Genomic DNA, 12,885 nt, shown 5'->3' on the forward strand with positions numbered 1-12,885 from the left:
AATACTTTCTGAGAAATAGCGGTAACAAACTTCCACTACCAAAATTCAAGATGGCCGTCTGTCTTGTTGACAATTCAGTATCAAAACACAATATGCACAACTAGGTCCCTAGGGGAACCTGCATATGAAATTTGAAAAAGATCCCTTTAGTACTTTCTGAGAAATAGCGGTAACAAACTTTAACTATCAAAATCCAAGATGGCCGCCTGTCGGCCATCTTGTTAACCTATCGGTCCCAAATTGCAATATGCACAACTAGGGTCCTAGGGGAACCTACATATGAAATTTGAGAAAGATCCCTTCAGTACTTTCTGAGAAATAGCGGTAACAAACTTTAACTATCAAAATCCAAGATGGTCGCCTGGCAGCCATCTTGTTGACCGATCGGTCCCAAAATGCAATATGCACAACTAGGGTCCTAGGAGAACCTGCATATGAAATTTAAGAAAGATCCCTTCAGTACTTTTTGAGAAATAGCGGTAACAAACTTTAACTATCAAAATCCAAGATGGCCGCCTGTCGACCATCTTGTTCGCCGATCGGTCCCAAAATGCAATATGCACAACTAGGGTCCTAGGGGAACCTACATATGAAATTTGAGAAAGATCCCTTCAGTACTTTCTGAGAAATAGAGGTAACAAACTTTAACTATCAAAATCCAAGATGGCCGCCTGTCGGCCATCTTGTTGACCGATCGGTCCCAAAATGCAATATGCACAACTAGGGCCATAGGGGAACCTACATATGAAATTTGAAAAAGATCCCTTTAGTACTTTCTGAGAAATAGCGGTAACAAGAATTGTTAACGGACGGACGGACGGACGGACGGACGGACGGACGGACGGACGACGGACCACGGACGAAAGGCGATTTGAATAGCCCACCATCTGATGATGGTGGGCTAAAAAACTAAAACCAAACGGAGCAACAACAAGTTTGTACTTTGGAAACAACCTACTGACCTTTTAACCTTTGTTTTAATGTCGTCTGAGATAATTTTTGTCCATTCTATTGTTTCCTCTGCATCATAGTTTTTCCCAGTCAAATGGTCAGCAAGAGCATTGTGTATACATTCCTTTACAATAACGGGACGGAATCTGAAAATACAAAATCAATATTCACTGATAATTATTTCTCACATAGCTAACCATGTAAGATTATATGACTCTTTCATATGTACATATGTAGGATAGAACTATTCCACCCGAGGGTACAGAATTTTGGGTCAGAACCGAGGCTTGCCGAGGTTTCTGACCCAAAATTCTGTACCCGAGGGTGGAATAGTTCTATCCTACATAATTTACATATGAAAGAGTTATTTTTCTCACATTGCTTGTCGAGTTACTTGCACGAAAGGTGAATCAGCCATTTTGTGACAAAATCTTAACTTCTTAAATAATTGATCGATTTTAAAAATAAGAACGCCATTCGAAAGAGCTCTCACCAAAGTTTGGTTTATATTAATAAATATAAACAAGAAATCTTAGGTAAAACGGTTTGAAATGCAAATTAAACATATGAAATGGTAAATAAATCCGGCAAATCAATCGAAATAGAAGAAAAATGACGTCAACTTTGGCTGATATGACGTCATCTGATTGTTCGGCAATTGTGACGTCATAGCTATGTAAGATACATTTATCTTACATAGCTGTCTTTCATGGGACAACTCTATCTTACATGGCTAGCTATGTGAGAAAAAGTTGTCCCATGAAAGACAGCTATGTAAGATAAATCTATCTTACATAGCTGTGACGTCACAATTGCCGAACAATCAGATGACGTCATATCAGCCAAAGTTGACGTCATTTTTCTTCTATTTCGATTGATTTGCCGGATTTATTTACCATTTCATTTGTTTAATTTGCATTTCCAACCGTTTTACCTAAGATTTCTTGTTTATATTTATTAATATAAACCAAACTTCGATGAGCTCTTTCGAATGGCGTTCTATTTTTAAAATCGATCTATTATTTAAGAAGTTAAGATTTTGTCACACAATGGCTGCCTCACCTTTCGTGCAAGTAACTCGACAAGCAATGTGAGAAAATAACTCTTTCATATGTAAATTATGTAGGATAGAACTATTCCACCCTCGGGTACAGAATTTTGGGTCAGAAACCTCGGCAAGCCTCGGTTCTGACCCAAAATTCTGTACCCTCGGGTGGAATAGTTCTATCCAACATATGTACATATGAAAGAGTCATATATTCTGAATGCAACTTCTATACATTATACAGTAAAACCTGACTTAGCAATCACCTCTGTATAAAGATCACCTGCTTAATAAAATCATCTGCTTAATCAAACCACATTTCTATGTTCCCAAACGACAAATTTCAAGTAAAGTCAACAGTGAACCTGAGTATAAAGACCTGTGTAGTGGTTAAGCCACCCGCCTTTCACCTAGCCGGCCGGGGTTCGATCCCCGGCACGGACGTGAAAAGGTCAGGGGTCACCTGCCCAATCACGTGGGTTTTCTCCAGGCACTCCGGTTTCCTCCCACACTAAGACCCCTCCCGCGCTTACATCCGGGCCATCGAGAGTGATTTACATAAGTTGAATAACTTGTTTCTCAATCGATCTAAAATAAATAAAGTTTATATACATATATAAAGACCTCCTGGCTATAAAGACCATTTTCCCTGTCCCTTGGGTGGCCTTTATAGACAGGTTCAATTGTGATTCAAGACAAACCAACCTGATTAAAATCATCTGTTCTTGGCTTACTCACCTGAACATTTAGAGGGTCACATCATGAGCATCATTTGATATTGACCAATTAAAAACTCTTTAAGTAGATAAATTTCAGAAACAGCCTAATGTACGTACAATGTGAAGAATAATACCTTTCTGGATATTTATAATTCGTTAGAAAATTTTCCTCTTTTTGTTTTTTTGCTCTTTTCGAAATTGTAATCAAGCAAAATGTGATAAATCTTCTAACTACATCAAGGAATAGTTAAACTAATACTCAATGAAGGAACTTTAAGTATAATCACCTAAAGGCCATTTCATACTGACCAAGTGGTGTAGTCAGTCAAGTGGCTCTGGTGGTTCACTATAAAACTGAACATTATTATTTTTTTCAAAGACAACAACAACAGCAGATTTATTACATTTATTATCCATTAAAGTGTTTTGATATCTTTATTATATATAGAAACAACAATTTATGTAGTGAGTCCAGAACACTATTTGATAAAAACTTTCAAAGTTAGATTATCATGATTCCAATACAAATATATATACAGATCTTGAGGGTTCTCAAAGTTTTGGTGAGTCCCACAGGAAAATCAGAAGTCCACGACTCATCAAATAATCCCAAATTAATTACCATATAAAAAGACTAATCGTTAAAAAAGAATATTAATTTGACAATATATAGTAACACTATCGGGATGTTCAGTACACTATATATTGTATTATAATGTATACACCTGTGTACCTTTCTAATTATAAACCTATTCATCCTCTCCTTGCACCAAAGTTCTTACTCAAAAAAAAAACATAGTTTATAGTAATACCTTCACTCTGAAAACTTCATGATCAGGTGCCTGTGTGTTTCATGGCTACAACAGTTTCTTCCATGCAAGCCAAACGTGACCACATAAACAAAAAAATATATTTAAGATCAGGGCTAAATATCCTCTTGAATGTATCTATACTGGTAGTGAAACAAGAGCGAAAAAGCATCTAATGTATATTTATACACAGTATAGTCAGAGAAATCAAAGGACAAATTATCCTTTTCTGATCGGAACAAGATGGCAGTCCCCTTCATCAATAAATCTTTTCATTAATATCTCATTATAAGCATGTTTCCCTTGGAATTTGGCATCGTACATGCCATCCGCTTCATTATAAAGCTTGTAAAGGAAGCGACTTCAGGAACACAACACCAAACATTTTCCTTTCATGCATGCATGTGCCATGTACCTGACATGTTATCATGAATTTTTGAAGAAGTTGAAAGACTGAGCCAAATTTTTCACAATGTTACATGTTCTGTAAGGCCTTTTATAAATCGAAGTTTTATGGTGTTTGTATATATATATTTCTTTTAGAAAATTTTACACCGTGTAGGCAGAGTAGTATGTTAAATAAACTTCATTTATTTTTTTGTAAATTGCAAAACAAGTTATACAACTTTATAATTACAAATCACTTTCGGTGGCCCAGGTGAGTCTTAAAAGTACAATAGGAGGAATAGTCCAGTAAAGATAGATGTTACCCCCAAAATAATTGCAACAGAATCATACAGATCTGACTTTGTTTTATACAGGTAAAAAAGTTGCCACAAATAAAAATTTAGGAAAGTGTTTTTCTTGACCCCCAAAAAAATCAGAAAAATAGGGATATTTGCATTATTTGCCAACCCAAAAAGCAGAAAACAAATTCTGTTGCAATTATTTGGAGGTTAGGTCCCTATTTTTTGTATTTTTACTGGACTAGAAACCGGAGTGCCCAGATAAAACCCATGTGATCGGGCAAGTGACCCCTGACCTTTTCATGTCTGTGCTGGCTAGCTAGGTGTGTAGCTATATAGGTACACCATCCAACAAGAGGATATATCTAAATTGTTATATTGATTTGCAGAAATACATACTTCCTTTATATTTCACAATTCCCCAATTTTCAAAAATGACCATAATGGTAAAAGAATCACTATATCTACATTTTATCAAAACATTTTAGACAGACACCCATTAATTGAACATCATTACTATCAGGTTGCTGAATCCATTAAGCCTGAATGAGTAAACAAAGGATTTAGATTAATCATATAGTTATATTACAAGTAATTTAGAATGATCAATAATTGAAATTTTATTGACCAGTATAATTTTTGTTGGTAAATTATAACATTCCTCTGATTAAGGTTATCAGTTTTTAGAACTGATGACACTGTTAGAAGAATACACACTTAAATTATGACCTAATTTCTGTAACAAGACAATTTAACCTTGGCCTAACTGTATAGTAAAGTACATTTTGTCTGGATCTTGTTATATTTCCCATCGGTACACTACTGGCATCATAATACTTTACATTACAACTTCATCAGCCAGACTCTCGCCTCCTGTTGTACATATAAATCAGGAAAAATTTCATCATTATCATAATGTCGGTGGGATTTATAATGTTTTTTATACAGATGTAAACGATGATACATTGTAAGAATTATGTATAACCAATTAATCTGAAATGAAGGCTGATTGATGGTCAATTTATATAAGTGTCCTGACAATATTGTCCAGTATAGTCCAGTGTTTATATAGCGATAGGTTGTCTCTCTAGACTGGCCACCAGACACTAAGTTGTTGATAAGATTTTCTCAGTAGAGTTCTTTAGTAGATTATCTCCCCTTAGTTTGAAACTAGAATCAGACATGTAGTAGAGACAAAAATAATCAAGCCAAATTTTAAAGATTACAAGTATTTTAAATATTATAGAGACTCGTGGCCATTCTAGTTGTGTCCCTAAGGCTCTGAGGTATAACTGAACAAGGATACTAAAGCTCCATTAATCAATCATCAAGGTCTCTTTTAAGGTTGGGACTATGCATGGTCATGTGTTGACTGTAGGTTGGTGGTTTTTTCCTTGGTTACTCTGGCTATCCTTGAAAATCTATTCCAAATTACAATTTCCCTTCGGATGTTTTAAGACCAAACTTGGCTAATACCATTCAGTACTTTATAGCATACATGTATATGATTGATCGTGTATGAAACAGCCTCATTGCCACTGACATTATAAACTCATTAAGTTATTTGATTGTGAGTTATATTACTTATACAAATCACTTTTGATGGCCTCAATGTTTACAAGTGAGCGAGGGGTCTTAGAATTGGAGAAAACCAGAGTACCAAAAGAGAGATTTCCTGTGATCGGGCAGATGACCCCTGACTTTTTAAATCTGTGCTGGATATCGAACCCAAGTCGACTAGACGAAAGGCAACTGGCTGAGCCACTACACCACCTAATCACCATTAAGTCTATAGTAGAATAAGACATTTTATGTAAGTCTACAGTGTGGAGACACTCTGACATAAGGTCTTTAAATGCATCTGAATTTTTTTTCTGGCCATTCGAGTAAACACAATAATCTAAGAATGGCAAAAAGCCTTGGAATTTCTCTTGCCCTTTACAAACTAAAATAAACATAATCAGTAAAATACAGCTCCTGTAAGGGCAGATAAGACATGGTACATCTAGTCTTTCTATTATATCTATCATCATATTAAAAATTTGGTGGTTTTCCTGAAAATTGTAAGAACAGATGAATTTCTCGACTTCCAAGGGAGACTTGATAAAGGTGTGTGATAGGAATGTCTGTATATTTTGTGAGGTGTTACGGTGGCCATAGATATATAAAAGTTTATCGCACAGACAGACACAAGTTTAGTCTGTATTACATACATCTGACATAGCTGTGTACGTAGTTTAACATCAGGTGCCGAAATTTACACACAATTTTACAATTTGTGAATTTCATAATAAATTTCTAGATCAGAAGTGAGAAGCATTACACTAGTTATATTTGTTTTTATTTTTGAAATAGAAATTAAATATTTAGAATTTTTTTTAAATTGGTCATATATACACTACACAGTTCTGACATCATTCTAACAATTAGTTTATCAGTGTTTGATGAAGTTTATTATTAAACAAGAGCTGTTGGAGAACAGCAAAGCTCGCCTATTCAGAAGAAGTTGATGTTCAAGTATTTACTATTTGAAAATATCAAGCAGTGCCCTCAGTCTATATTATTTTGCCTCCAACAGAAGTTTGTTAGGATTGTACAGCATCCATACACATTAGGAAAATAAAATCATAAACATTTATGATGACTTAAGCTTAAACAATAGACAAAATAGAAACTTTACTCAAAAACTTTAACATGCAAATATGACAAATTAACAGACTCAAAAAACCCCTAAAGGGCCTCAAATTGGTTGTATTATCACGTTCAGCATACATACACATTAGGAAAATAAAATCATAAACATTTATGATGACTTAAGCTTAAAACAATTGACGAAACAGAAACTTGCTCAAAAACTTTAACATGAAATGGGACGCCAACGCTGACGCCGACGCTGGGGTGACAACATTAGCTCCCCTATTCTTCAAATAGGCGAGCTAAAAATTGACTTGCTTACTTTCCACACTGAAGTTATTGAAAACGGCCATTATAATCATCAAGTTAGTATAATGTGAAACTTAAATGAAGGCATTTTCATAATGTATGCCTTCATAGTCAGGTCACCAATACTATTCAGTATTCAATTTGATCCTGACCCTTCCTCCTCAACATGTATAACATAAGAGGTAGGGAACACAACTGGATACACTGGTTGCATACATCAGATTGTGTCGGGATCAATGCCTTAATTCGGATAAAACTGGGATTCCCAGTCATTTTATCTATTCAATTCCTAATACATGTACCAATTTATTAATAGTTGATGTAAGATATGATATTATTTTGATCAATACTTTTGTAAGTATTGAGGACAGGAAGACTTGTACTGTAGGAAAGGTTTTAATAGTTTTTTAAAAAAATCTGGAATTTGAAAGGATCAACCAGGGCTCCATATATATCAGCTGCATTCTACACCCCCAAAACCGAAGATTAGAAAGGAGATGCTGGAGTTAATTCAATTTAAATTACAACTGCTGAGTAATTCATTAACAATAATGCATTCCTTACAGGTTAACTCAACACAAGGCAACTTTACTATAAATTCAAATGATAAAAAGTAACAACAGCGATTCATACACACGCCTCCCCTTAATTCTAGCTCGCTGAAACTCAATGTTAACGAGAACTAAATTCTTTCAAACGCAACTCTAATTTATATAAAAGCTGTAGTTTGTTCCATCTAAGTTGGTGCGCCAATAACCTTCTCCATAACTTCTTGCTTCCATTATAACCCTTGTACATTCCCCTTTTCAAGAGACAGGTGCCTCGCTCATCTTAGGCACCCAATAAGTATAGCACAGCTGGTGTGACTCTCCACGCGTGCGGTTGAATCACTTTCCATCAACACAAGTAAGCTTCCCTTTTGGCGGCAAATGTACTTTGTACAATCCTCTTGTAACCCAAAACTAAGAATATGGGGTCAGATTAACATCAATTAACTTAATGATAAATACATTTTTAGAATCTGATATGGATAGTCAAATTAATCATTAGGAATTCACTAATATTTTTTCTAATTAAAAATTGGCTGCTACTTCTATTGTTCTCATAGAGAGGTATTCTCTCAACAAGTAAAAATAACTCTTCATGTTCAGATAATAGTTTTCTATTAAAGCATAAGCATATGATTTTGACCTAACCATAAACATATCGTATCTATATTGAGTAATTGGGTGAACCACTATTTTTATTATTTGGTATCTTTGTAAGAAAGTAACTTATAGATATAATATACACTATCTCAGAATGAATAATAAACTTTTGGACTTGTTTTCATAACTATCCTCGATGCCATCATATTGACTCAAACATAAGACAAATTTCCATTTACACAGTTTAATGTTGGAGGATTGATTGAGATGGGGGATAGACAATGATATATTTGTAAAAGATTTCCTCGATATATATGATATAAAATTGTAGTAGCTATCTCCCTCTTGGAACTTGAAAGGTCCTAAGGGCTCATCAATCAGGTCCTTTTATTAGAGCAAATTCATGCATTTTTTCAGAGGCAAATGGTCTTTGTGTTGGATCTGCTTTACCAGAAAACATATATGGTAAGGAGATAACTGGTGATCCATGACCACAAAACTTTGACTTTCTATCAAGATAGCATGCACATGCAGTTTCAGTTAAGTTGTTTATAAACAAAAAAGGTTGATTTTTTTGAAAGTTAAATAACAAACACCTGGGTAGACCATTATATACTTCAACATCATCAGCCATTAACAGAGATTTTCAATATTGAGGTGAATTACACATTCAGCAATACATTTTGAAGTGTCTGCTATTTTTTGTTTAATTTCAACGGGGTCGAAATTTTTGTTTGCAAACTTGTGTGAATTCGCGTTAAATGAATAGACCGAATCAGAAAGCCAGAAAACAAAGAAAAAAAATTAATTGTATTAATATATTATAATAATAAAAGTGTTTACGGTATAGCTAGTGATGCAATTTTATCATAATACTTTTTATATTTGGTCAGGCAATAATCTAATCAGAAGAGCAAATATGTATGGATTATGGATAGTTTAACTTTTTTTAGAACAGCATTTTGGGCTTTTTAGTTTAACGTCGATCCTTTTAAAAGCCAGGGTCATGTAATTAAGGACGTGCCAGGTTTGTTGGTGGAGGAAAGCCAAAGTATCTGGAGAAAAACCACTGACCAGCGGTCAGTACTTGGCAACTGCCTCACATAGGATTCATCAGAAGTGGAGGGCTTGTGGTAATATGTCGAGACATCTTAACCACACGGCCACTACACAACCACCCCCCCCCCCCTTTTTTTTTAGAACTAGAAAAAACTAAATTTATATGTATGTAAAAAGATTAATTTTAATGAACAAAAAAACTGATCAAGGGCTGGGTCACATCACTTGCATACTGTAAATTGTAGGTGAATTGAACATATGGAACATATCTCTTAGCTTTTAGCTTTAAATTATCTGAATTAAAAGAGCTTCACCTGTTTTGTGTTTATCAATAAGTGTTAGTTTACAATGTTCATCCTGCTAAGTTGCTAACTGCCTGTAAAATAAGCTTTTAATTGGTCCAGTGTCAATGATTGTACCAGTACTTACAGACTGTGAAGTCACTGGTACACAGAGATTTATAACAACAATATAACAAAATTCCTATTTTTCATTCTAGCAATATTTTCATTTTGCATCGTTTTTAAAACATATCAACTTAATTCTTTTATTAGAACTTCATGTTATCTAATAATTATCATTGATATTATAAACTATTAAGCAGTTATTTTCTTACTCAATAATTCCATGGTCCTGTACATTTTAAAACTGTAAAACAATACATTGCATCTTTCTTTAAACATGTATATATTTTTAGAGAGTCTTTCTTTATTTGAAATTGGGATTAATTGAAAATTACAGCAAAATTTCTCTATGGGGAGAGGCCTTTATTTGGACCCAAATGTATCTAACAAAATCACTGTCAAGTGATGACCAATCCTAAATAATAACGAAAAACTGATGTCCACCACCAAGATAGCTACACAGAGTGTTAAACTGGGCCGTTTTCGATTATTTGGAACAACCGGTTCGACTGTTTGTAAAAGTCTTTATTTTAAGTATAAATCCTGATGGACCTGCAGTTTATGATACAGGCCTGTGAGGGCTTTGTCAAGGCTCGTCTGAAAACAATATAAAATCAGTAGGTCCATCCTTAATTCATAAACGAACAACTAGGTCCAACCAGTCAAACCCCATAATCGAAAACAGTCCTGGCTATCAGATGCTAGAATAAGATTATCTCCCCCTATTTTGACAAATACTAGATTATCTTCCCTTGTTTATAATTTTCAGACATACACATATCTTTATTAGTGACCAAAAATATACATTTTTTTCAAGTTGATAATTGTAATTATCTACAGATTATTGGTCAGACTAACTTGGAGCATAAGCCGTCATTGATGCAAAATGTTCGTTTTTTTGTTTTGGAGTTGCCTCCCTTATACCCCATATCTTGTACTAAAATCATTTACACGATTGAAAAAAACAACAACAAAACTTTACAGATTAATCGAAGAACACATTTTCGTTAGTTCTTTTAAAGTTTTAGAACAGGTATTTTATCAGAAAAATAATAATAATGTTAACTTGCCTAGAAGTCTACCACACTAAAAAGTACCTGTTCATCCATGCTGCATGCATGTGGTCGGTTATTATGTTATGATATCAACTGGCTCCAATTTCATTTTGGACAAATGAACAATAATTTTGGGTTATCGTATAAACTTACTTATGTTGGAAATTTGGACGAATCACATAGGTATTCCCTGCCTGTGTTTGTGTTGTTGGAGGCGGCTGTTCAACAGCAACATCAGCCATTTTCGTACTTGACAAACTATCGATTCACCAACCAAAACATCCAATATGGCGCCTTGACAACAATGGATTGTGGGAAATAAACCTTATTGTGACCTCTCAACTTTCCACTTTGACACAGGGTTATTTTCTAATATTCGCGAAATTTAAAGGTGTGAACGGGTCGATATATGTAAAGCTTGTTGTAAACCGGATTATAATTAGTCTTTTTAAACGAACGGAGAAAAGATATTGTTTTAAACGCACAATTGAAGAAACTAATTAACTCGCTACCTGTACAGGTGTGCTTATCATCAAGCTAACGGAATATTATATCGTGACATCATCAAAGTATGGCGGAAGTCACAAATACCTACAACCTTCATCAGCTGTGATTCGGATTTTTACTTTTCATCGGTTACAAAGGTAAGTTCTGGTTTATTTTTAACTTATGAAGCGTCCTTTAGAAAAATTACCAGGTGGATGAGAACGTTTAAATGTTATATTTCCCAATGGCCACATGTAAGACACGTTGACATTTATTATGACATGTAGGATTCAGTCTTTGACAGTGTTTTTGAGGGAAAGAGTGTGTGCTATCAGATGTTTATTTAGCGATTAACCTATAACTATAATAGCATGCTCATGATAAACACGTGCTCCCATTGTAATGCCACTCTAATCTTATCTTGGCATCCTTATTAGTTAATTACAATTAGTAATTGATATTATGAAGTGTTGACTTTTATATAGATAAGATCTATGAGGGCTATGGGTTATCAGTGGGCGTTACCAACTTACATGTACATGTATACCACATAAATGTGTATTATAAACATGTAACATGTAAAATGTAATATGTATGCAATAAAACGTATTTTTAACTTCAGGAAAATGTTATTCCTTTTCTTAAAACCTGTTTTTTTATATATGCATTATGATATGTGTTTATAATAGAAAAAAACCCACTGGAAATGAAATTATTTATATTGTATATTTATATTGTATACATTCATTGTACATGTATATATATACATAATACAATGTATATCCTAAAAGAATTTTGGAAGAATGTTGTTCATTATAAATCTATTAATCTGATTGTCATTTCGATTCATATAATCCTAAAAAAAACACCTGAGTTAAACCATGCCTTTTCAATGTACATGTAGAAATCAAATTAAAATTAAACCACCTCATCCGTATCGCAATCATAAGACTATTCTCTTTAATGGAGACACAAATGAAGGATAAAGTTTGATGATATTCCATTAGCCTGACCTGTGTATAAAGACCACCTGGTTATATAAAAGGCCAATCAGAAGTCTTTATTTCAATTTCAATCTACTAAAACAACTGATTGAATTAAACCGTGCTGTCTATATTATAATTATAATGGAACCTCCATTATCATCTTTTAGGACCACCTGCTTGATTGATTGTATGCCATATTGTCTTTGGATCTCAAATGGGCAACCATTAATGTTTGGGTTTTTGTTAGTTTAATGTACGTCCTATTAACAGCCAGGGTCATTTAAGGACGTGCCAGGTTTGTTGGTAGTAGAAAGCAGGAGAACCTTGAGAAAAACCACAGACCAATGGTCAGTACCTGGCAACTGCCCCACTTGGGATTCAAATTCGTGACCCAGATGTGGAGGGCTTTGTACATGTGGTAATATATATGTTGAGACATCTTAACCAGCCGACCACTGCAGCCCTCACTCCATTTAACCTGTGTACAAAGACCACTTGGCTATATAAAGACCATTTTTTCTCGATTCCTTCGATGAACAAGTCATAACAATGAAGAGGCCATAACACAATGATGTATAACATATATATATATAT

At 34.4% G+C, this 12,885-nt stretch overlaps 1 protein-coding gene across 1 annotated transcript in view; it reads right to left on the reverse strand.

Annotated features, from left to right (window-relative positions):
* The window catches only part of LOC138307522 (dynein light chain Tctex-type protein 2B-like), a 37,846-nt gene extending 26,710 nt beyond the window's left edge, over positions 1 to 11,136 (reverse strand). The window contains exons 1-2 of the mRNA XM_069248312.1: positions 10,973 to 11,136; positions 963 to 1,097 (exon numbers count right to left, since the gene is read on the reverse strand). Coding sequence (XP_069104413.1) covers positions 963 to 1,097; positions 10,973 to 11,061 — 224 coding nt within the window. The 5' untranslated portion in view covers positions 11,062 to 11,136. The remainder of the gene's footprint in view (positions 1 to 962; positions 1,098 to 10,972) is intronic.
* Between the last annotated feature and the right edge of the window lie 1,749 nt (positions 11,137 to 12,885).

This window comes from Argopecten irradians, chromosome 14 (assembly GCF_041381155.1).
Source record: "Argopecten irradians isolate NY chromosome 14, Ai_NY, whole genome shotgun sequence".
NCBI lineage: Eukaryota > Metazoa > Mollusca > Bivalvia > Pectinida > Pectinidae > Argopecten > Argopecten irradians.